This window comes from Caenorhabditis elegans, chromosome V, assembly GCF_000002985.6.
Source record: "Caenorhabditis elegans chromosome V".
Taxonomy (NCBI): Eukaryota; Metazoa; Nematoda; class Chromadorea; order Rhabditida; family Rhabditidae; genus Caenorhabditis; species Caenorhabditis elegans.
Window position 1 is genome coordinate 9806672 of NC_003283.11, and position 25655 is coordinate 9832326.

Here is a 25655-nt window from a genome sequence, read left to right on the forward strand (position 1 = left end):
ACTTTTTTGTCGCAATCTTTTCATAATCAAATTAAAAAATTTTCACAGAAAAAAGTTTATCTTTCCGGAAAGCATTATTTTGTGGTATCATGTGTATGTTGTGATCATTTCCAGAACTCACCGTTTTCTCAAAATATTGTCAAATTTTCGTTAAAATCGTGTAAGTTGATTCAAATTGGTAACAATATATTGAATCTAATAGTCACTGAAAACAAATTCACCTGCACATTTCTTTTCTTTTTTCTTCGTTATTTTTCTGTGAGCCTAAAAGATGTGTCTCGTGATTCGATTGGCAATATTTCAATTCAGCTGAAAATCAACGTTTTTTTTAAATTTTTAATGATCTCTAGAAGCAGTACAGCCATGATTTTGAATTCACGAAATGCCACTAACACGTACTGGATTTTTATGTACACACAAAATGTAGGGTAACCATAATTAAAAAATTCCATATTAACAATGTTTTTATTTCCATTTGACCTATTATTAAACTTATATTTTTAAAGGATTATGAAGTTAAAAAAAAAGTTTTAAAAAAATATTTCATTTTCGGAGTTCCATTTTTTCAAACAAAACTTTGTAATTCCGAATTTTTAAAGCCGGGTTTTTTTTTTCACTAACAAGCTTTGAATTCTTGCAAAATATTATCTAATTAGGTGCCTATAAATCATCTTATATGTTGTTGGTATCATTTTAAATTTGAATAACATACTACCTTACTTTTTGGGATTTTAAGTTTTCTTGAAAACAAAAACCTGCTACTTTTCCGATACATTCTCTTTAATTAAAAACTAAATCCGTAAGCAATTTATTTCTTCAGACCCCCTGTTTTCTCGCGTTCTGATATTTACGACTTTCTTTCTTTTCGCTTGCTCTTAAATTTTTAGGGAGGTAGAGTTTTTCTAAGGGGAGCTTTTCTTTTCACATTAAATAATAATTATTTTTGATTTTTTTTTCAGGATAATGAGCGAATCGAGCGCGAAAGATTCAATACACGGAAATTTGATTTATATCAATTTCGAGTTTGAACTCAATTTTTCTCTACTTTTTCCAATTGCACCATTTTGTTACATCGTTCCAACAATTGTAGTAATGTGGAAAATATTCAAAGGCTATCAAACTCAACCCGCAAATCTTACTAAATTAACACTTGATGGGCATTTATTCTCATTGTTGATGTGCTATTTCATAACGGTAGGTTTCAATTATTTCGCTTCCTCGAGCAATTTCTACATTTTAGAATATTGCTTTTTTCTTTTCGGATCTATTTCGTTTCAACCTACCATCTTCTGGATTGATCACTTCTTGGTGTGCGAAGTTGCAACCAAATTATTCATTCACACTGCTTATATTGGTGGCCGATTTTTTGAACTACTGTATTTTGATTCTCCCCTTTTTGGTTTCAATAATTAGACTCACCCTTCTGCGGAGTGCTTATAACAATGTTAATGCGAGTGAAAATAGAATGGATGCAACACAAAAGAATTGAAAAAGTGATTTTTCCAATTTATGAAACTTAATATTTTGCAATTATCCAAGCTACAAAAACCAAGAAAAACATCTGAAATTAAAAAAAATAACATATTTATTCTGAAACGTCAAATATACGACATTTGTTTGTGCACATTCATAGTAGTAGAGAGGCTAATTAGCAAGGTTGACACAACACTCTTTTTTCTTTAACTCAAATTAAGAATTGTACAGAAAATGTAGAAAAAAATACATGTTGTATGTTAGAAATTACTTCTTGTTTTGCAATTTTTTCATAAGTTTTAAAACATCTTTTCGTTTTCTAGATGATTTTGTGTTTGTGATGTTTTGCTGTTGTGCCTATAGTTTTTGAACAGAAAATGTAGAAAAAACAACTAACTGCTTTCTGGTACCAGGGAAGTTGATTAAATGCCTCGAAAATACCCCAAATTATTTTAATTATTTTCACTAGCTACTGTCTACATGAAAACTAATTCTTAAAATCACATGAAAATTACAGTGTTTCATAACAACACGTTGAGACATTGGTAAAAGTTAATTTATTTCAGTAATACAACGAAAGTTGAATAAAAAAGAACCCTAATGTTCCTAGTACTGCGCTACCTTAAAAACATTGAAGATTTGAAAATTTGAATTTCTAGATTCGCACAAAAATTATGAAATGGGTGGTTTTTCCTCTTCTTGTTTTTGTTCCATTATTTTGTGTCAGTTTTATGGTCCCATCAACGGGATACTGTAGGCAATTGGGAAGTCCGTTTCTCTTTGGTGCAATTGATATTTACTACACAGGTGGATGGCTCGGGGTAAGGAAAAAACTTTTGGGAATGTACCCGGAAGTATGTAAAAACGGAACAATAAATTTCAGCTGCGCAACTCTTACTTCATTCTTGCCCTTTCTATAATTTGTTGGACTTTTTCGGCGATTCTCTCATTTGTAATGTCATGTTATTTACGGACCGGAACAATCCATAATGCATCTAGTCACACCAGAAAACTTGCGAAAAAGGCTGAAGTTTCGATATCCGTAACACTGATTTCAGCAGCTGTCCCATTTGTCACAAATACCATAGTTTGTGTGACAACTATATGGACACCAGAATATTTATGTTATTTCACAATTCTCCGTCCAATTGGGAATGATTTTGAGACAGTCATGATGCCATGGATACTTTATTTCACTCATCCAATTTTTCGTGAGAGGAATGACTACTCTGTACAGATCCGAAGAATAATATGTGCACAGATGGTGTCCCAGAGGAGTGCTTTCTGACGACATTTACTTTCTGACTTCATCATTAGATATTATCAAATGAATCATTTTTGAAGGAATACGTAATTTACATGTAATTGTCATGTACCATTTAGTTCTACGAAATAAACCTCAGTGTGCGACATTTTCTTCACTCAATTTTTAGATTTAATCCAAAACCCATCTAAAAAATTCATTGGAAAAACAGACGATAATAATTTATTTTTGGTGATTTATAATTGTTTTTGAATAATTTTTAGTGAGCATCCAATTCAATGCTCAATAATCAGTGTTCTGAAATCAAAATAATTACCTGGTTCAAGTTTTATCTAAAGGTTTAGCTTTTGTAAGTAAAATATCAACAAAAAACATCACTACGTCACAATCACCGCTCCTTTAAGTTTTTGATCACAAGAAAACGTAAAAAAAATTCAAAAAAATTCTGAAAAACCTAAACCATGTGCAAACATCTACTTTGGGAGAACATTTACGGACCTCTATAGCTCTACAGAACTTTTTTTTTCTAATTCAAAGTACTTTTCTATACTTTTTGTAGAACGTCGTAGATGAGGAGAAATAAATAAATATAAATAGAGACTAATTTTCCAATATCTTTCGAAAGTAGTAAATTTTTTGTAGAAAACTTAGTTTGATATAGTTTAACCAAGGAAAAATACATACTTTTCCAATATTTCATCAATTATTTGGACGGTTTTAGGTTCAATTTATTCAGAATATTAGAGACTGCACGACTAATAAAGGAAATACGGTATATCCTACCCATAACCTAATTTATCATGCCATTGAATGTTATACTTGCTCAAAAGTTAAGCAAACTTGGATAAATTCTAAAATTGATGAGTCTCTTACAATTAGATACGTTCATGATCACACTACTTGAAAAGCTATCTATAGAAATTATATTGCATACCCAGTTTGATTCTTTTGATCTGGTGATTGCAAAATTTTCAAATCAAATCATCCCTCTTCCATCACTTCAGCACAACGTCATTCGGATCAGAAATGTGCTAGACACAGCGTATGCCCTATTACTATTATTTTCTGTATCATACACTTTGAAATACGCATTTTCGTTCATCACTATTCTAAATTGTTGCTGAACTTCTGGTTGTTTTGAATTGCAAAAACAAGTGTTCCCGCTACGAAAACCTAAATTATTTTTGTTCCACATGTTTTTATGTTTATGTTTTTCCTGCTAATTTTTGTAAATTGCGTTTCATATGAAAATTCTGAACCAATCTATAGAGAAATAAGACAAGAAAATTAAAAAAAAAGAAAAATGAAAACGCTGTAACTTGTTTAGGAGAGGCTAATTTTGTAAGAAATATGTTGAACGCTGTTTTAGTTTTAAAAAAGTTTACCCGAATTTTTTTTGGAGTTCGAAAAAATTGTTTTTTTCTTGGTATCAGTTTTTCTTGGTTATGAATATACCATTCTTTCTTAATGTTGAGTATGAAAAGATTTTCAATATTTATGCCACATTGAATACATTGACTAGAAGCTCATCATTTTCCAGTAATCCTATTAACGTTTTTTGAAAAATTTTATGAGCTCTCTAAAATATGTATAAAGCTATTAAAACATTTCAAGAACGGTTTGCTTCTGTTAAGTTTCTTTCTACTTTTGCGTCATAGAATTTTTTACTTACTGTGGTTTTTCATCAATGCAGACAAAACAAAAGTATTCTCATTAATCAAATCGATCGCACTTTAATAATATACTATTTTTATCTAAAAATCTTATAATAATTTCCCGAAACGTGGGATCTCGGTTGTCATATATGATCATTGATGGAAGAAATTACTCTTTAAAATTAATACTTTGTTCCAAAAGCGTTATAATTCATATGACATTTTGATCTCTTTGTCTATAGAACTTTCTGATCTAAATAGAATCAAATTACTCATTCTCAACCTTGTCGTTAGAGCTTTTTACAGCTGTTGCAGTTCTTAGAATTCACTTATTCCTTGTTCACTCTTAACTTCTCCTCGAAATATCCGAAAATTTAGAATGGCTCAACCACTGAAAATGCCTGCTAATGATTCGATATACGGACTACAAATGTATCGAGATTTCTCTCCCGTCTTCAACTTCACTACGTTTCAAGGAATTCTCCCATTTTTATATATTCTACCTACCACTGTGATTATGATAGCAATTCTTGTGAAGTATCGAAAAGCTAAAGCTACTTTAAATTCGGCAACAATGGATCATAATATCTTTGCATTCATTATGTTCTATTTTCTATTCGTGAGTTGAAGTACAATCAAAATCGTAAAACGATATCCAAAAACTTCAGAACATATTGTTTTTTGTTGCTGACTATTTTCATCTAAATCTCCCAACTACTGGATATGTCACATCTTGGTGCGCAGATATTCAACCGAATCGTCTATTCGCAGCATTCATAGTTTTTGTCTATGCCAGTAACTATGGAGTCATGATTTGTCCATTTATGGTTTGCTTGATGAGAATGACAATTATGGTTTCTCCAAGACACAATGAGAGGGTAAATTGTTTTAATTTAGATTACGAAATAAATTATTTTGTTTCAGTATTGCCGTCTTATTATGTATAGATTTGCTATTCCATTTCTATTTATCGTCCCATTAGCATTGTCACTTTTCAATGTTACTACAGTAGGATTCTGCAAGCAGCTCAATCCTCCATTCACATTTGGCTCCATAATTTTGTACGAAGGAGAGGAATATGCAAAGTTGAATGCTATTATTCATCTGTCATTTTCGAGTTCAATTTTCTGTGCAAACGCTGGAATGACAATATTCATGTTTTATAAGCTACGGATGACTCAGAACAATACGACTTCGGAGAGAACAAAGGAATTGACGAGGAAAGCTGAATATTCCTTATTCCTGGCAGTTGTTTCAAGTATTGTACCTTTCATTACAAATGGAATTTGTTCGGTAAGCGATTTTTCAAAACTCTGCAACAATATAATTTGTTTTTGAAGACTACATTCCTAATCAACCGCCCATATTGGTATCAAATATTGTTCATTCGTCCAATCGGAAATGACTATGAGACAGTTATGATGCCATGGGTTCTTTATCTAACACATCCAATGTTCCGCCAAAAGAAAACTACCGTGAGCCCTGGAACTGTATCCAATGCATTGGTCTCTACTAACAAAAACACAAGTCAATCAAGGAGTTCGAAAATGTTCTGATTTTTCAAAATTCTAATCAGTTTTTTGTTCAGAAGTTTTAACATAATATTTATGTTTGATTATCTGAACTTTTGGAAAACGTTGTTATTACACATATACTAATTTCAATTTTTGGATCGACTTGCACGAAATATCTGCCTTAATATCGTTTGATCTGTTTTAGTTGTTTGAACTTATATCCAATTCGTTTTAATAAATATGCAAACAATTCATTAACATATGTATAATTTTTCTTTGCAAACATAAAAAGCATGAAGTGTTAAAAATCTTGCCTAGTTAGAAGTACATATATAAGTATATAAGAGAAAATGGCAACTTCATTTATAACATTGACAGCCTAATGTAACTCTGCAACCTATTTGAGAAGTATCTTTTTCGGTTGCCAAGTTGCTGCCAGAAAGTTACTTCCAAATGCCGAAAATATCTACTATATCCGAAAATACAAATCTTTGAGGTTTTCTTGCAAAATGTGATGTTTTTATTTTCAGAAAATAAAACGAGATTATTGATAAATGCATAATTATATGTGAAAGCTTAAAAAAGTGTAGCTTATTAGCAATTTCTTAAATTTTATTGACCTTACAAATGTTTATTTTATCGGTTTTCGCAGATATATTATTTTTCATATCAACTCTATTTTCAATCCAACACGTTTTAATATCTGGTTGAGCTCTGAAAAAGCGGAAACGAATAGTAAAGGTTATTCTGTCCTTGGTTTTCTTGAGCTACACACTTTTGCACCAATTATAACTGCACAACCCTTGAAATGAGATTTCGTTAGATCAACAAGCTCTAAATAAACTCGATATTGAGCATAAATATTTAAGTAATCTCTACTTATTTTCAAATACCATCAGAAATAATTTGTGAAATCAGAGACCAATTCGTAAAATTTTCCAATAAAGAGCATACATTGTCAGACGATTTCTGTCTCAAAATGATTTTCCTTCAATTTTACACACTCCAGACACCTCTAGGGACTGATTATCGTACCTAGTTGATCATTTCCCTGTTCTTTTAAGATAATTTCTGTTTGCTCAAAGCCGTTGTGGGATCTTCTGACAAGGTTTTATGTTGATGTCTGATTTACCTAGATCGGAATCAAATTTTTTTTAGATTTGCAGTTTTTCAAGTTAGTTCAATCGTTCTATTATTGTTAAATTAATTAGTCATTCCGGCATGATTAAACCGCTCAATAAAATAAATTTTTAGCTAAACATGGTCACCTTATTCCCCGCAAATCAGTCGATTCATGGAATGCCTGCATACATGTCATATGCAACAAATATTAATTTTACAACTATGCAAGCGTTTGTTCCATTCATTTATATTATTCCAACGTCTGTCATAATGATTGTAATTCTAATGAAATATCGAACAGCTAAAATGATGATGAACACAGCTTCCATGGATCCAAATATTTTTGTTACAATTATGTTTTATTTCTTTTTTGTAAGATTTTGTCAAGAGCCTCGTCAATAATTCCATATTTTTTTCAGAATATTTTGTTCTTCATTGGCGATTATGTTCACTTGAATCTACCATCATCTGGGCTAGTAACTTCATGGTGTGCAGGCACACAACCCGGCTGGCCCCATACTCTCATTGTTACGTTTGCTTATTTCGGAGATTACGGAACTCTTTCTAGCCCCTTTTTGGCTAGTTTGATTAGACTTGTAATGATTTTGTCACCACATAATCACGGAAAGGTTAGCAATTCTGAAACTTGGGAATTATTTTTTATTGGATCTTACTTTCAGTATTGTCGTCTACTAATGCGCCGCTTCGTTTTTCCGTTTATCATAATTGTTCCATTTTCCCTATCGCTTATCAGTCTACCGGCTACTGGTTATTGTAAACAACTCGGACCCCCATTCAATTTCGGCGCAATTATTGTCTTCGAAAGCGATTTTTTTGCCAAGATCAATGTCATCGTGCACCTTTCTCTTTCAAATTTTACGTTTATTGGTCATTATTCATTGTCAGCATACATGTTTTTCAAAATTCGAAAAACCACTTCCAACACTTCAAATCAAACAAGAAAACTCAGCAGAAAAGCTGAACTCTCTTTAACACTGACAATGGCTTCTTGTATAATTCCTTACATCACGAACTCTATAGTTTCGGTAAGAGAAAGCTCTAAAGATGTTTTTTTTTAATTAAAAGCATTTTCAGTATACCTTTCTATTTGACCGTAATAATTGGCCACGAGTCTTATTCCTGCGAGTCATTGGAAATGACTATGAAACATTAATGATGCCATGGGTACTATTTTTCACTCATCCATTATTTCTTCGAAATAAAATTGCAAGAATGAACACGAATCAGGGGTCGTCAATATGGAATAGTGGCAGCAATACTCCAAGACGTTCGTCACAAAAGTTTTGAGTTTTTAAATTTTATATTATCTTCAGTTCCACCGGTCTATTAAATCCTATAATTGACACGTTGCACTTTATGTTTATCCATAAATGTGAAATATAAATATATTTAACCAGTATATAGTTTTTTCCTATGAAAAAAAAACAATTATTTTGGGAGCAGGGACTTTTGAAAACAAATCATTTGTAAGACTCATATCCAGTAAATTTGGTAGTGAAGATGTGCTTGAGTTCTGCTGAATGATAAGCTTTTATTTCCGTACTGTGTTGTTTCGACATTCTAAAAATAAATGTAGTTCTATTTGGAAATTTGTTATTTTCACACGTCAAAAATTGTAATAATTATATTTGTCTACAACCCAGGCCTGGGTAATGCATTTATAAATTCATATTTTTTTCCCTAACAGTATTCTGTATGAACCCTGTTTAATGTTTAGAACTATCCACAGTCTGCATCATTTTCACACAAAGCTTTAATTATGTCAAGGAATCGACCAGACTACACGAAAATTGCTCTTTCACCGAGCGTCTGGGATTGAGTCAGAAAATTCAGACCTAAAAGAACAATTATGGTAAATGCTATCATGATCGTAGATATAATATGAAATTCATAGTTTAATTTTTTTTTGATTCAATAATTATGTTGCCTGGGCGTTGTTTTGATTTCTGGCGCAGAAAATCAAATGCCATTTTTATCAACGGTTTTTTATTATTATTATCATTATTAAAGATTATGTTCGGCCTATGCTTTTTTGTTCTTTTGAATACTGACAAATACTCTCGGCTTTTTTATGCTTTTGTACTATTTTCCAGTCATCTTCTCATTACAAAAAAGTTGGCCGACAAGATCTTTCTTGCCTACATCTCATAGTCAGTTTGAAATTATGAAAACCAATTTGTGTCTGGAAAATTGAACTACCTGAACAAAAACATTAATTATTTTTGTGGTAAAAACAGATCCTTAATTCTCTTGAATTTAAAAATTGTTTTCCAGATATAAATCATTATAAAATTTGCTTTTTTTCCAATTGTTTTCATTTCTTCCTCATTGCAAAATTGACTTCAAGTAAAATTTTCCAAAACTATCAAGGCCTGGACTATCAATATGCTTTACTGCAGACCAAAAAACAAGTTTTGATATATTTTTAAATGGCAATCGTTTCCTGACATTACTAATAATAGAACTATTCTAAGAAATTTTTGTTAATAAAATTGAATTGCTCTAAAAAAGTTCAACAAGGCTACGATAGTCTAGACAGTTAAATTATTTTTCGGAATAACAGCCTCTCACGGACTATTGAACTAAATAAGAATAGTAGGCGGTATAAGTAAAGATTAATCTTTAAATTTTCCCTGATTTCCTAGATTTTCAAAAAAAGATAATTTAAATGCTCAATCATGAGGTAACATGATTTTTCTCCAGATTTTTTTTCCGTTTGCTTAAATTCAGCTTCTTTCCACTTCAGCCACTTTGACTTTTCCAAGTTCAAATCTTCTTATTTGAATCAAATTTTACTATTTAATTTTGTAACAATTAAATGCGCATTTATACTGTTCACACTTTTCCACCTACGCTTTTTCCTTCTTCAATTCCTTCTTCCTACCATTTCTTCAATTCCTTCTTCCTACCATTCCTTCTTCAAAACGTTGTTTCCTCAAAATAAATTTTCTTATGATTCCAGAAATAAAATGTCAACTTCACAGCAAATCCCAAGCAACGATTCTATATACGGAATTCAAGTTTATCGGACTTTTGTACCTGTTTGCAGTTTATCAACACTGCAGGCGTTTATTCCATTTTTGTACATTATCCCGACCGTCATCGTGATGATCACTATTCTGATAAAATATAAAATAGCAAAAGCAACCACAAACACTATCATGGATCGTAACATTTTTGCTTTCATTATGTTTTACTTTTTGTTTGTGAGCTCTTACATGTATTGAATCCTGTGTGAACAAAGTATTTTTCAGAACACGTTGTTTTTTGTTGGAGACTACGCTCATCTCAACCTTCCATCCGCTGGATTCATTACTTCATGGTGTGTTGATGTTAAACCTAACCGATTATTTTCTTTGATTATTACATACACTCATGCATCTAGTTATGGAGTTTTAATATGTCCATTTATGATTTGTCTAATGAGATTGACAATTATGATGTCCCCACGACATCACGAAAGGGTACCGAAATCGAGTACTGATCTTCCAATATATATTATTTTTTCAGTACTGTCAGCTTATTATGTACAGATTTGCTATTCCATTTTTGTTTCTTGCCCCATTTGCTTTATCCATATTCAATATAACTGGCGTTGGATTTTGCAAACAATTAGATGAACCATTCAGTTTTGGATCTTTGATTCTTTTTGAAGGAGAGCAATATGCAAAAATTAATTCGGTTATTCAACTAATTTTTTCAAGTTCCATCTTCTTTTTCAACTTTTCAATGAGTGCATTTATGTTCTATAAACTTCGTCGCACGCAAGCCGAGTCTGTGTCTGTAAGGACAAGAGAATTGACAAGAAAAGCTGAATTTTCATTGTTCTTGGCAGTTGCGTCAAGTGTGGTTCCAATAATTACAAACTCGATTTGTTCGGTATGTAAAATTATTTGAAAATCCTTCCTGGAAAACTGAAATTGTATTTTTTGCAGATCACATTTTTATTCAACCGTCCATATTGGTATCATGTTTTGTTTCTTCGTCCAATAGGCAATGATTATGAGACTGTTATGATGCCATGGGTTCTATATCTAACACATCCAATGTTTGGACCAAAGAAACAGCAACTTAAACCTAGCGGTGCATCAAGCGTTTTTGTTTCAACTTGCTTAAATCAAAGAAAAAGTGAGAGAGCTTAGAAGTTTTAATTAATTTAATATGAATGGATTTTTCAGAATCTTTAACTTAACGACACACATTTTCCATTTTCATAAACTGTCAATTCGTAAATAAATTGTTTGAATAATATTCTTCTTAAGTTAAATAAATTCTTATTACACATAAATATGTGCAATTAGCGGGACGCTATTTCTTTTTACCTCGGACGACCGCGAACTTTTCCTGGTTTAGGGTTATCTCATTAATTTTTCACTTTGCATGAAACATTGTTCTGAACTAATTTGATTGATTTATTATAAGTCAGAACGACAAAATTGTGAGTCACATATATAGACGCTATTTTAATCAGAATGATTCAATAATATTCGTAGATATTAAATGCACGTACTCAGAGGGTATCACATTTACCAAAATTCCCCATAGATTAACATACGTCAAATTTAGTCTACAGAGCATCTGAGCTGCTTACTTTCAGTTTTGAACTTTTTCATTAAAATTTTACAATCATCTCGATAAAAAGTAATGGATTTTTCGATTTTCCTTTGTTTTAACACCATTTTTTCTTTTTGTCAAATATCATTTTGTGAATTAAATTTTCTAAATTAGTTTTCAATAGTTCAGAAAGTTTCATTACAAAAAATAAACAAAAAACACAAGAAATTATTTAGAAAAAAAAACTAAAAATCGAGACATAGGCCGCGTTACAGTAAACGCTACCACTGATGCATATCTAAAGATCTATATTAAAAATCTTCAATTATAGTGTTTCTGTTACATTTTTTGGTGATTCAAATCAGACAGAACTTAATATTTTAGAAATAATGCAACACCAGTCGGGAATTTGTTAAAAATTTAATAAATTGATACAAAAATCACTTTTTCAAAACAAAATTTTTTTTGTCAGAACATTACAATCGGGACAATCAACAAAGTTCTAGTAAGTATCTTTGTTTGCAAAAGAATTCACACAGCTTATAAAATCATTAGATCACTTTTCATAATGAAATCTTTCCCAAGATATATACGACGAAATGCAAATAATAAGAAACAGCGCTCATATCATTCTTGAAATCTACATTTTTAGAATTAATTTTTCATTGTAACACATTGATTTTGACATTCATGACTTCTGGAACAATTCAAGATATTCTTCTATTAGATTAGTTGCAATATTTTTAATCTAATTTGTTTATTAAGGAATTCCATGGTAGACAATCACGCGGTTTAATGTCCCCCTTTTAAGAATCATTTTGAAAATTATAAAGGTATTCCTAGACTTGTTGACACTAAAATGCTTAAAATTCATTAATTGCAGCGCTAGTTTTGTTTTTGATGTCTACTTCATTTTACGTTTTTCGAAGTTTTTTACCTGTACGTTTCTATAAATATCATCAAACTCGTTAAAATTTTCAGTTCATAGAACCCAGGTTTGGAAAATGTCGAATGTTTTCCCTTCCAATGGATCAATACATGGAATTCCTGTATACATGGATAATGTCCCAACAATCAACTTTGCAACGATGCAAGCATTCGTCCCGTTTATATATATAATTCCAACTTCTGTTATCATGATTGTTATACTTGTAAAATACAGAAAAGCAAAAATGATTATGACTGCAGCTTCCTTGGATTCAAATTTGTTTGTTACAATAATGCTCTATTTTTTCTTTGTAAGTTATCTAGTATACTTTACTATAGTCTGCCAAGAGTTCGCTCCGTGGAAACTACAGTGCCGCAATATTGTTCCAAATTCGGAACAAAGATAAAAAATGAATTTCAGAACGTTTTATTTTTCATTGGAGACTATATACATCTTAACCTCCCATCTTCTGGTTTATTGACGTCATTGTGCGCTAACACAGAGCCTAGTTGGACTTACACGTTCATTGTCATTTTTGCGTATTTCGGTGATTATGGTACCATATCAAGTCCTTTTTTAGCCAGTTTAATCAGGTTTACAATAATTATATCACCACATAACAATACAAAGGTAACTTGTTTAATTATTTTGAACATCTATTTTACAATTCAATGAACCAAATTTTAATTTTGGTTTTTAGTACTGTAAAACAATAATGCGATGTTTTGTATGGCCTTTTATAATACTAGTTCCAATAACTCTTACTTTTGGAACTATCCCAGCTACTGGTTATTGTAAGCAATTGAGCTCACCATTCAATTTCGGTGCATTTATTGTGTTTGAAGGAGAGTATTATGCTCGAATTAATATCATTATTCATTTCATATTTTCAAATATCCACTTTTTCTTCGCAAAAAGAAGTCAGCTACTAGAGTGAATGGAAATCAGGGAGCTGCATTTTGGAATAGCAATACAAATACACCAAAAAATTCGTCTCAAATGTTTTAATTTTAATAAAAATGATTGTTCAGTTCAACAGGCAAACTAGTTCAACAGGCAAAATATGGCATTATAATAAATACATTTTTTGTTTCAACGTATTCTCGACATTTGGCGGAAACTTCTAGCCAAAGTTACAAAAATATTGTTCAGCGACCAAAAAATGTTTTACCTAACTTAAGCCTACTTCTAACATAAGCCAAGTTTATATGTTTTCGTCAAACCTGAGAAACAAATTGCCACCAAACGATGAATACTCTTTATTTGCCAAATTCATAATACTCAATGGTTTTCGATGATTCAAAGTTTCTTTATTTAAATGTTAATTCACTCTTCAATCAAAATTTCAAAACTACACAGTAATTGCAAAACTATTCAAAAGTGTTTGGCATCTGACAACTGCAACTTGATAATTATTTTTCCAAAACATCAATTTTCGGAAAATATCATTGCATCCTTCCCGATAACTTCTAATGATCAAGAGAGAAGGAAGTGGATCAATAGCTGGATAAACAGCGATTGTTAGTCCAATAAATGGATATTTGAGGTTTAATTCAATGTTTAGCATTGGAAAAATGAATGCCATGCTGATAGGGAAGTACATGAGAACACTTGGAATTGCTGATTGTACTACAAGTGCATAAAATAATTGTTTTTGAAGGGATTTCACAGTGTTCGATTGGGTTTCGACAATTTTCAATTGGTGTGATATCCAACGATAACATCCAATTCCGAAGTAGAGGACGCTGCCAATAGATGCTCCCTTGAAATAAAATTAAAAAAATATTTAATTTATAGTATAACTTACCACAATAATCCACATCAAAAAAGTTCCGAAAAATGAGTCGAAATCTGGTCTCACTGTTCCATTTTTCCCCATTGGCCAATAATTAGCACTGATGTACCCAACGTCTTCAATTCTTAAGCGGTAATTATCCATCATATTTTTCCTAGAAAATTTGCCTTTTTTGAAAACTTTCTCTTTTATCTATGTACCTCAAGTAGTCAGATCTTTCAGGTGTTTCCCCACAATAAACCGAACAAACAATCCCCCAAATGATTCCGATTGATATTGGTCCAATGTACAACAGTAAATGCTTGGACCCAGAAATATATTTTTTGTGGAATTCTCTGAAATTTATTATTTTTTTTTAGTATTAAAAACTATTTTCTTACAGTTCAACTGTACCATAACGATAGATGAAATGGCAGGCAATAATTGCCAAAGAAAATCCAAAGAATGAACAGTAATTGACTAAAATTTTATAATTAAAGGTTAATCACTTTCAGTTTAATTTACCAGCCATAAATTGAGAAATCAAATGGAAATGTTGATCTTTTCGGAACACAATAAATGCTGAACCAAATGTTCGAACTGACTGAAAAACACAAATCAGTACTTTTATATAACAAAGTGAAACCTACACAGCCAGCGAATAGGTTCACAAAAGAGTAGGTCAGTTCAAAAATGCTTGTGTACATCATGAGCCATTTATATAATCCAAGAGCATCAGGAGATCTTTTCAAAATCAAATATATTAGGAACAAATTTGTGAAAATGGAAATAAATCCACAAACATCTTGAGTTTCGCCTTCAAACTGGAGCCACTCTTCAGTGAGCATGACGGGACAAGTGAATGAGGAACCGTTGAGAACAAAGGAGGAGCTAATCAAAACTGAAATCAAGACGTATTAATCCCAAAAGAACTAAACGTAGGTGGATCTGTGTTTGATAGTTCATTAAGACACTGTCTACTGTCTACTGTCTACTATCAACTTTCACGGTGTTTTCATAGAAAACAAACTGATTCTGACTGTCTATGGATGTGATTACTGTCTGACTATATGTTTTTAACGGATGTAATTTTTTTCCAGAACTTCCTCTTTCAAAAACCAATTTTACACCTATCGTATCCTTTTAGTTTTGTCCGAATTTCTCGTTAGCCGAAAAATATCTCATCGCTTGTTTGACAGTTCGTGTTTTGTGACGTCCCCACAAAACCATCACTCAATGCCCATGGAATTTCTGATTTTCTCCACAAATGTTGGCGGGAAATTCAATGTTTTTTCAGAAAAAAATTAGCGGGTAGTAATACAAGAAATTTTATAGAACAGTTTTGGCGGGAAATTTTAGGGATTTTAACTACCACACTCCAGTGAAATTTTCAAATAACATTTGAGCAACCTTTTCTTGTATTACTACCTGTTTTGAAATTAAGTTTCTAGAAATTTAATTAGAAATTAAGTTCGATATCTGATCAAACAAGAGAAAATCATATTGCTGTTGTCAGAAAGTTGCCAGAATTTAACAGAATTTTGCTCTTAATTTTTCGGCTGAAGATTCAATCACTTCAAAAGGTTGCATTCAGTCTGATGAACTTTATCGACTCAGATAGAAAAAAATGAATTTATTACAACGCCATACGATTACATATTTCCTGGTAATTGTCTTCATTTAAACATTAATTTGTCACGTAAATACTATTGCTTGCGCTCATAGGAAGAGTATAAGCGTGTGAAGGAACATTAGGATTAACTGCAACTTTGTTTTTTTGTCGACCTGTCAAACATCGAAGAAGTTCATAAAATCCTCGTCGATAACTTTTGATAATAATAATAGTGGGAAATGGATCAATTGCGGGATAAATTGCAATTGTAATTCCAATGAAAGGATATTTCAAATTAAGTTCTGTGTTAAGCATCGGGAAAACAAAAACCATAGCAGCAGGCATGTACATCAAGAAAAGTGGAATTGCTGACTGGATCAGTAGAGCATTGAATAATTGACGTTGCAAAGATTTAATGGAATCAGATATATTCTCTATCATCTCAAGCTTTTTGGTCAGCCAACGGTAGCATCGTGTTCCAAAGTAAATTACGCTGATCATGGATGATCCCTGAAATTTGCAACATACGATAATGAGAACTCAATTTGATCAAAGATTTATCACGTGCTCGGAAATGAATGGTCCTATTTTGTAAATCAGACCTCAATTAATCATAAACGATTTTTGAACTTTAAAGGGTCAATTTTAAAACATGTAGAGTTTGATTTCTAATGGCGATGCCATTTATAATTTTGAAAATAAAAATCGAAATTGCAATTTTACTTGAGTTTCACATTTCGTCTCACTTCAGATTTCAAATCGAGACGTGTGGCATTTGAAACCTCAAGTTTATACTAGGAGACTACAGTTTTAGTAAGAAACATTGAAAAAAAACTGACAAGTATAATCCACATTACACCGATGCCAAAAAATGAATCGAAGTCCGGAAACAAGTAGTTATTCTTATCTGAGACCCAGAAACGAGCACTAATGTATGCACATTCTTCAATTTTCAATCGGTAGTTGCTGAGCAAGGTTTCCCTGAGAAATTAATTGAGATTAAATATGTATAATTGCTATATTTTAAACCTCAAATAGTTGGTTCTATCCGGCGTTTCTCCATAATAAATCCAGCAAATGACACCCCATAGAATCCCATAGCAAAATGGAAGAATATACAAAAGTGATTGTTTGAAACCAGACAAGTATTTTTGATAAAACTGACTGAAAAAATTATGGTGATTAGAAATTTTTTACAGTGGATACCTATCAATAGCTCCGTAACGGTAAATGAAATGACCTCCAAAAATTGCCATTGAGAAACCAAAGCAGGAACAGTAAAGACCTATGAAATGTTAAAGTATGTTGTTTTAACTGATAGTACTCACAAACTAGAAATTGTGCAACATGATGACTGAAGTAAAATGTGTTCATGTCTTGAAATACAATAAAAGCAGACCCATATGTGTGCACAAACTGAATAAAATACTATACAACTATTTTCCAAATTAATAAAGTCTTACCGGTCCTGCAAACAGGTTCACAAATGCGTAGAAAAATTCAAAAAAAGACGTGTAAAGCATAAGCCATTTGTATGATCCAAGTTTAGATGGAGACTTTGTCAATATCAAATACATCAAGAGCCCATTTGTAATCACAGATATCGAACCGCCAGTTATTTTGGAAGTCTCTTCCAGCTGAATCCATTGCACAGTCGGCATTTTTATGGATCACGAGTATTCGGACAAAAAAGTCTGGAAGCAAAATTATAATCGAGAATGGTTGAAATAAAAACACAAAAAGTGAAGAATATTAATTTCCAAAAACAACACATGATAACTCCTTAGAGAGATATTATCACCAGTTGGGAACATGAAATCATTTATTTCTTTCTTGCAAGAAAATGCTTCACTTAACTGACTCCTGGTTTTTCCTACGGGATTCGCTAATCACTCCAATTTTTCACAAAATATTTGGTTTGTCAACTGTTATTTTGTACAAATATTCATGAAAGGATCATTAGGAACAATTTGAAATGATTTGACTATTGAAGAAAGACTTTGGTCTGTCTAGAAGATGTTTTTATCGTTTACGCATACAAACTTCGTTGTGTAATAAACAAATCAGACAGTTTTATTTGAAAGAAAATTTTATGAACCAGTAGTTCAGCATAAAATATCAGGAATCCTAAGAAGTGACGCTATACTGTACAGTTGTTCAATCGAATTTTTAAGCTCAAACAAAAAACATAGTAGGTTCTCAGAAAATGGACAAAGATCGACTAAAAATGTTACCCTAATGTTGAAAAAAAAATTTAAAAGCTCAAATAATATCCAAAATTTCGTTTATGATTATACTTTCCGATTTCAGAATCTCAAGCATATCTACATAACTGAATAACTGATCTAGATAAGAAATTGTTGAGAACAAACAGGGATTAATAAAACTGAAATACAAAAACAATATGTTTAATTCTCTAAAGAGCTTGAAAATTAGAGACAGACTATATACTATTGAAAACAATGTCTACGATTATTATTGAGAGAAGATTTGAACTATTTTCTTGGTATAATCGAACCATTAACAGTATTATGTTTAAATTTGATATTTCAACCAAATCAGAGTTCCTTCAACCAATAATCCGAATGAATAGAGTTTTTTAAGTGAAATCAACTAAAAAAATGTAATATTAATAAAAGAAACAGCTTGAATTGAAAGATTATTTTAAAACGTACACGAAGTTCTACGTTTTTCGATAAAAGGATAATCCATCCCTTTCAAGGAATTAAAAACTTTATTGGTGAACAAAGGAAGCTGAACTGAAAACACGCATTTGATGTATGAATGATGTTTGCTTCATAATAAACCACACAAAAATTATCGTTCTATACAATAAAAGTATGTTTTAAATCATGTATCAGCGAGGAAATCCAATGAGACAAACGAACAAAAACTGACCCTATCTCTCCCAGGTGTGGAAGTCTGGTCAGTTTTGTTTTATAGGCGTCGTAGCCTTTTGGGAGTATAAAATACCGTTTTTCGAATTACTTAGACTGATATTTGGTATTGAAAATTTTTTGTTTCACTTTGCCTAAAACGAAATAGAAATGGAATTTGAGAAAAATATTCGACGTTGTCCCAACATGTCTACAACGCATCCCAGATGTTTCCTATTTAGAACATGAGAATTACGAAATGCTGAAATATCAATTTATAAAAATTAAAAACTATGAATTCGAGAAAACTGATCTGGGAAGATAAGATTTAATTCAAATAACGCACATCACTGTTTGGTTGGCTTCTTTGAAAACTTGCATACATAATACCTAATTGGAGTTACTTTTTTTAAACACTTTTTTGTCTTAATATGATCAATAAGCTGCACATTTTATATTGGGCAAAAATTTGAACCAAGATAAAACTGTATGAGTGTATAATCAATTGTTTCAACTCCGCCTGCCTCATGCCTATATAGGTAAAACACGACTTCAAATCTATTACGGAGCAGTCAATGGCGAAGAACGCTTCATTCTGAAAAAATAATATGACTCGTTCCAAAACTTGTTCCAAAAAGAAAGTCTCATGGAGCAGATGTAAAACTGAAACTAGAAAGCATTTTATTGTAGTACGCTGAGTAACCCGAAGTTTCTTAAACATATATCAGATCTTGAATAACGAGATGTCTGACAACTGATGATTGCAACATAAACTACCCACATAACATTATTTCCTCCTGCCTGACCAACCTTGCGTGGGTAATGTACCCTTTAATTGGGGCAGCGAAGCTTTTCAAGCGGCCTGGTGTGGCTGCACGAGTTCCCCTTGTAGACTTTTGACTCTTGCGAGTCCGTAGAGTCTCACGTTTCCCTGAACTTTCGGTTTCATTAGAACCGTCAGCTCCTGGAATTGGAGATGGAGAGTTTTTTACGATCGATTTTTACGAACGAATTTACGATCCGAAGACATAGTTTGGCGATTGCACGAGCAATATTCCCGGTCGATGCACCATGTTGAACGGTCAACTCGACCAGGTGGGTGTCAGAGCCCACAGACCGTTCAGAAGCGCGCATGTGGTGGAATTCGGAGCAAAATCAAGCGGTGGAGAGTGAGATAAGCAATGCAAGGTAAAGGAGCAAACTGTTAACAAACTTTCGTTCCTATTTATTTTTCTTAGTTTTCTTCCCACTTATTCAGTGTATTGTATTTATGATCTATTGTATGTGAACATTTTTCTTTTTTTTTCAACTTTTTCCACGTCTCCTCGCGAGCGTAAACAAATTAAATTAAATTAAATTAAATAATGTGATGAGAATCCAAGGCTAAAAATAATTACGTAAATGTTAATCTAAATTTTTTTTGATACTTTATAAATTTTTCATTTTTTTATTTTTTCATATAGATTTTTCTCATCAATTAAATATTTTTAGCCTTGTTTTTTGGAAACGTTATTTTTCAATCTCATAAATGGTTTTCATGAAGGAATTTTTACTTCCGGTCCACAAAATAATAATGTAATAAAATATAATAAATATATAATACAATTACTTCAAGCCCACATCTACGTCATGTTTTTCTTTCTCAAATCATTGATATTCATATTTTATGTAAATTGGTAATCTAAAAAAAATGAACGGTTCTATTTACGGAATCCCCGAATACCAAAGTTTTCAGTATACTTTTACGTTTCCTACAATTCTGGCGTTGATCCCATTGATTTATATGCCACCTACCATTGCTGTAATGTGGAAAATTGTCAGCACTTATTGGATGGTCCAAAATTGCTCCAATGAATAAATATATTTTCATCTGCATTGCGATGCTATTTTTCTGTGTGAGTTGATTTATGCAACGAAATATTTAAACTCAAGAAGCGAAAGATTTAGAAACGTTTCCTATCAATTTACTGAGTATTTCGTTTTTCATGTTTGAGTTTCTTCGTGGCTCTATTCCTGCAACTGGAATAATCACTTCATGGTGTGCGTTTGTCGAACCAAATCATTTTATAAAAACTATTTTCTTAATTTTTAATATTTTAACTATTCTGTCTTTTTTCTTCCATTCTACTTGTCACTGTTCAGAGTGATAATCTTGTTACGTCCCAATAATCACTTTTTTGTAAGGAAGTATTAGTTCACATGGGAATATATGTATACATGTACTATTTTTTCAGATCTGCCCAAAATTAATGAGTATTTTATTACTTTTGTTGTTTCTTATACCATTCGGATGTACCGCTTTTATGATTCCCGCCGTTGGTTACTGTAGGAGTATGGGACACCCGTTCCCATTTGGTTCAGTTTATCTATATTATTCAGGAGGCTGGCCAGGGGTGAGTGCTTACTAATTAAAAGTGTAATGAAATGGGAATTCAGTGGAGAAACTCTTACATTCATTTTGTATTATCAGTTGTATCCTGTCTCTTGACGCTTTTATGCACTTCTTTGATGCTATTTAAATTACGACTGGCTAAAATCAATAATAACGTGTAAGATTAGTGATTACTGTAGTTCAGTTCTATAATTTTGAATTTCAGTTCGACATTCACCAAAAAAAGTTCAATACAAGCATAACGGTCTATAACTTTAACAATAATTGCATCGATGGTTCCATTTGTCAATAATACTATTACAACAGTTCGATTTTTAATTGTTTTACTCTGGTTAAATACACCTAGATCTTTCAGATTTTGTATCTCAATCTTCCACAATACGTATTTTACTTTGTTATTTTTAGACCATTTGGGAATGATTTAGAGACCTGTATTACACCATGGATGCTATTTACAACCCATCCGATGTTCAACGCAAATAAAATCAAAATCAACTCTAAATCTACACTTTCTGTGTTATCACCGGAGACTCATGTATTATAAATGTTTTATTTTAGAATTAAAATAAAGTTTGATACATACTTTGAATAGAAAAAGTACATGTTTCAAAAACCCCAGCTTTCGTTCAGTCATAGCTAACTCCTGTGATTTCAAATTGATGCATCGATTTACGAAATATAATTATTAATTTTAAAAAATTTCATGCTGATTAATGTTTTAATCTGGTTTTGTAATTTTCATAGTCATGAGAAGATAAACTTTTAATATTTTTTACTGAGAAACATAAAGCTTCACTGAATATCCAGAGAATCTTAAAAGAAAGTCTGACGCAATTGAAAAAGGTATCACTAGCGACTAAGAATGTTAGAACTGAAGCTAAAATAATTGCTCAACATCGGCCTTGCAATTTTTTAAACAAATTAACATAATTAAACTACTTTGTACTTATACCTAATTGTTATAAATTGTGTATTCTTACATAAATGAGAACTCTTGCATTCCAAACTCATTAAAAAAAGCTTCCTGAAACTATTATTTTTCTAATTGTTATTGTCTCAAGATAGAGCCAGTTAGTCTCGTGGCCCACAAAACATGCTCACCATGTATGTTGTGCTATCATCGAGCCTTCTGGGATTATATCAGTTTTCTTTATTTACACTACTGAAAATATTCCATTATAATATTTTTCGATCAGTTTCGTGTTTTAGCTATGCCGCCCGAAAACTGGTCGACATTGAATTCGGATACAATAAGCATTGAAATTGTTTCATTATTATCAAATGGACTGCTAATGTATTTGGTTTTAACAAAATCACCATCTCAAATGGGATCTTACAAATGGTTAATGCTTTATACGTCACTCTTCGAACTAGTTTATACCATCGTTAACATGTTTGATTGTCCGGTAAGTCGATCAGAACATTTTTCGAGTAATATTTAAAAAAAAGAAACTTACAACTTATGGATCTACACTTCTTGTATTCCACGATTTAAACAATTCTTGGTTTGGGCACAGTGTTACTACTTTTTTAATTTGTAAGTACCGTAGTTTCGATTTGTAAATGGTAATATTATAATTAAACTCCGACAATAAATTAGAGGATTAAATACTCAAAATTCTCAAAACTCAAAATTCAAAAAAAAAAGATTAATGTATATCTTCAAAATTTATCAACAAATTTAAAAAAGGTTTTCAAAAAAACAACTTTTTTCATTGGTCTACTGCTCCTGCTTTGGATCTTCCATGTCAATATTTGTGTGTCACTTTGCATACAGATACGGAGCAATGAACAGGTTACAACAATTTAAAAATTTAAAAATTTACAAATAATTTAGCGTATTTTATGAAACATACTTATCCGGTTACAAACAAGTTGTTCTCTACATCGCTCCAATCATTTCTGGATTTATTTGGGGATTAGCCACGTATGCATTTATGCACGAATCGGATACCAAGTCAGATTTAATGAGGTGATTGATTAATTTATAATATAATCAATTTTGAATTTTATTTTCAGAGAGCAGATTAAAGCGTCTTTCAATTTAAGCATTGAAGAATGTGCATACGTATCTTATAATTTCTGGGTTCCGGACAAAAACCACACAATGATTTTAGATCTTGAATCACTTGAAGGTGTTGTTATCATGATTGCAATTGTTGTACGTATATCAGAAATTAAATTAAATTTTAATTTTTTATTTATCAATTCAGGGAGTCTCATTTGTTGGTGTTTTCTATTTTGGATTTCAATGTTATTCCTGGATATTTTCAAAACTTGAAATTCTTGACTTACAATCACAAGCAGCAAAATCTCTTCAAGTACAACTCTTTTCAGTTTTGATACTTCAAACTGCAATTCCATGCGTGTTAATGTATATTCCCGCTGCCATTATTCTCGGATTTCCAATGTTTAACATTCCTATTAAATTCAAAAATCATTTTGGAAGAATAACCATTGCCTGTTACCCGGCAATTGATCCAGTTCCGGCAATTATTTTTATAAAAAATTTTAGAAAGGGATGTATTGAGCTGCTCACGTGTAAAAAACAGAGTAATCAAGTTGCTATCAGTCACTTAATTAATTAAATTTATTTTATGATTATTCTGTTATGCTGAATAAACTTTCCGAGTGATTGTTATTTTTGGAAACATTTTTAAAAGTGTTTTTCTCTATTTTTAAAAATTTTGTATGCGTTTTTTTCGTCACCTTTTCTACCAATACTCCATTTTCCTGCAGAGATCTCCAATCTTCGAAAAATTCTTTAGCTCATACGGGAAAACGGCGTAGATCTGCCCATGAATGAAGGAAGTTTTGACAAACTTAATTTCGGTTGGTATAAGGGAAGATCTTCCTACGATTTGAGCATAATTTTTATAATTCTTTGAAAAGCCTATTGATAGAAAGTTAAAATTCAGTTTGAAAACGGCAGCAACATTGTAACTCGCTGAAATCTCCATCGATTCAAATCTCATATTGATGTGGACATTATTGGGTTTTTTCACAACGTTTATTTTTGAGTTTCCTAATTTGTTTTCAATATACCCTGAAAAAAAAATATTAGCAAACGTTTCAAACTTAAATTACAAATGTATTTTATTGGTATTTGAAACGTTAGGAGCTTTAATAGGTAATAGAAACTTGGTTTTTCTTTTTGCAAGTAAACAACTCAATGCATCCTTTTCTGTAGGCCTTAATAATGATAATAGTTGGAATTGGGTCAATAGCTGGGTAAATAGCAATTCCAAGTGATGAAATTGAATACTTCAAGTTAGTATCAAAGTTAAACATTGGAACTGAAAATATTATTCCAGCAGGCATATACATCAAAAAACAAGGAATTGTCGTTTGAACAATCAAAGACAACAACAACTGCTTTTGAAGAGCTTTTGAGACTTTTGATTGTGATTCCATGTGTTCGAGTTTTTTAGTTATGAATCGATAACATTTTATACCAAAGTATATTGAAATGCCGAAGGAAGTTCCCTGAAAGTTGTTACACAATACAATTCAATTCAATTTCAAAAAACTCACAAGTATTAGAAACATAATAGCGACACCTGAAAACGATATAAAATCTGGATTCAAAATTCCACTTTCATCAGGTATCCAGAAGTGATAAGCAATGTAAGCACATTCGTCTATGTTCAAGCCAAACCAATCCATAAAATGATTTCTGTAACGTTTTATTTAACGAATACAGACTACAATTATTAACCTCAAATATTCAGATTTCTCGGGAGATTCTTTCATAAAAATCCAGCAATTTACTCCCCAAAGCACTCCACATAAAATTGGTGCTATATAAAGTAGAAGTTGTTTCGAGCCAGACAAATACTTTGCTTTGAACTCTCTGAAATTAGTGTTATTCAGACATACACTTTTACAAATTGCTTACAAGTTGACAGTGCCGTAGCGATAAATGAAATGCCCCGCAAACACTGAGATTTGGTAAGAATAAGGAATATCAGAAATGAATTTGTGCATACCGAAATGACTGCACAGCCTTGTTGAAACCTAGTTTCAAAATTTAGCCATTCTTCAGATGACATGCTGATCAAACAAGTGCTTTTTTCAGAGCGGAACTGAATCAATGTGAAAACATGTTGACGTTATCCATCAGAAAGAAACAACGACTGTATACTCCCAATGGATTTTAACTCGAAAAATAACATTAATAGTACATAAATTAGTACATTTTATGAACTAGATCATTGATATCAATTTCAATGCATATATTAGACATTGAGATCAAAAATTCAAACACATTCTTTCTCTTTGGAACTTTACTATTAGTCATAATTACTTGTTTTTGGAGAAGAATGAAGAATTCAAAACAACTATCAATAGCGATAATTACAACTGCTGATATGGGAAATGTATGTTATCATCTCTTCTGATGTTGTGGCACTTTCAGTTAAAAATAATTCTGTAACCGTAAATCAATAATGAAGTTCAACATTATACATG

General features: G+C 31.7%; 5 protein-coding genes and 5 pseudogenes across 10 annotated transcripts; 7 read left to right on the top strand and 3 right to left on the bottom strand.

Moving 5' to 3' along the window:
- Window positions 1-963: 963 nt before the first annotated feature.
- sru-33 lies at window positions 964-2763 on the top strand (annotated as a pseudogene). Its single transcript has 4 exons — window positions 964-1194; window positions 1241-1493; window positions 2133-2294; window positions 2357-2763. Coding segments are annotated over exons 1-4 (1053 nt in total).
- A 2019-nt stretch (window positions 2764-4782) lies between these two features.
- On the top strand, window positions 4783-6132 carry sru-29 (Serpentine Receptor, class U). Its single transcript, NM_073131.2, has 4 exons — window positions 4783-5011; window positions 5061-5270; window positions 5317-5685; window positions 5733-6132. Exons 1-4 carry the CDS (start codon window positions 4790-4792, stop codon window positions 5946-5948), a joined length of 1017 nt encoding a protein of 338 aa, NP_505532.1. The 5' UTR covers window positions 4783-4789; the 3' UTR covers window positions 5949-6132.
- A 1023-nt stretch (window positions 6133-7155) lies between these two features.
- Window positions 7156-8336, top strand: sru-30 (Serpentine Receptor, class U; the record flags this gene model as incomplete). Its single annotated transcript, NM_073132.2, has 4 exons — window positions 7156-7400; window positions 7448-7657; window positions 7709-8074; window positions 8124-8336. Exons 1-4 carry the CDS (start codon window positions 7167-7169, stop codon window positions 8334-8336), a joined length of 1023 nt encoding a protein of 340 aa, NP_505533.1. The 5' UTR covers window positions 7156-7166.
- Window positions 8337-10018: 1682 nt separating this feature from the next.
- On the top strand, window positions 10019-11191 carry sru-31 (Serpentine Receptor, class U; the record flags this gene model as incomplete). Its single annotated transcript, NM_073133.1, has 4 exons — window positions 10019-10255; window positions 10304-10513; window positions 10560-10928; window positions 10985-11191. 4 exons carry the CDS (start codon window positions 10019-10021, stop codon window positions 11189-11191), a joined length of 1023 nt encoding a protein of 340 aa, NP_505534.1.
- A 1416-nt stretch (window positions 11192-12607) lies between these two features.
- On the top strand, window positions 12608-13539 carry sru-32 (annotated as a pseudogene). Its single transcript has 3 exons — window positions 12608-12841; window positions 12952-13161; window positions 13232-13539. Coding segments are annotated over exons 1-3 (752 nt in total).
- Window positions 13540-13882: 343 nt separating this feature from the next.
- Window positions 13883-15153, bottom strand: str-193 (Serpentine receptor class r-10; the record flags this gene model as incomplete). Its single annotated transcript, NM_073135.1, has 6 exons — window positions 13883-14293; window positions 14339-14480; window positions 14527-14661; window positions 14707-14785; window positions 14831-14909; window positions 14956-15153. 6 exons carry the CDS (start codon window positions 15151-15153, stop codon window positions 13883-13885), a joined length of 1044 nt encoding a protein of 347 aa, NP_505536.1.
- A 794-nt stretch (window positions 15154-15947) lies between these two features.
- str-2 (Serpentine receptor class r-10) lies at window positions 15948-17578 on the bottom strand (the record flags this gene model as incomplete). Its single annotated transcript, NM_171516.3, has 6 exons — window positions 15948-16427; window positions 16757-16898; window positions 16947-17081; window positions 17124-17202; window positions 17246-17333; window positions 17381-17578. 6 exons carry the CDS (start codon window positions 17576-17578, stop codon window positions 15993-15995), a joined length of 1077 nt encoding a protein of 358 aa, NP_741602.1. The 3' UTR covers window positions 15948-15992.
- A 2906-nt stretch (window positions 17579-20484) lies between these two features.
- Window positions 20485-21730, top strand: sru-34 (annotated as a pseudogene). The gene has a single exon. A coding segment is annotated over exon 1 (1246 nt).
- Window positions 21731-22396: 666 nt separating this feature from the next.
- Window positions 22397-23773, top strand: R07B5.1 (annotated as a pseudogene). Its single transcript has one exon. A coding segment is annotated over exon 1 (1377 nt).
- Window positions 23774-24306: 533 nt separating this feature from the next.
- R07B5.2 lies at window positions 24307-25237 on the bottom strand (annotated as a pseudogene). The gene is made up of 4 exons: window positions 25084-25237; window positions 24904-25038; window positions 24720-24861; window positions 24307-24671 (listed from the first exon to the last, which is right to left on the bottom strand). Coding segments are annotated over exons 1-4 (796 nt in total).
- Between the last annotated feature and the right edge of the window lie 418 nt (window positions 25238-25655).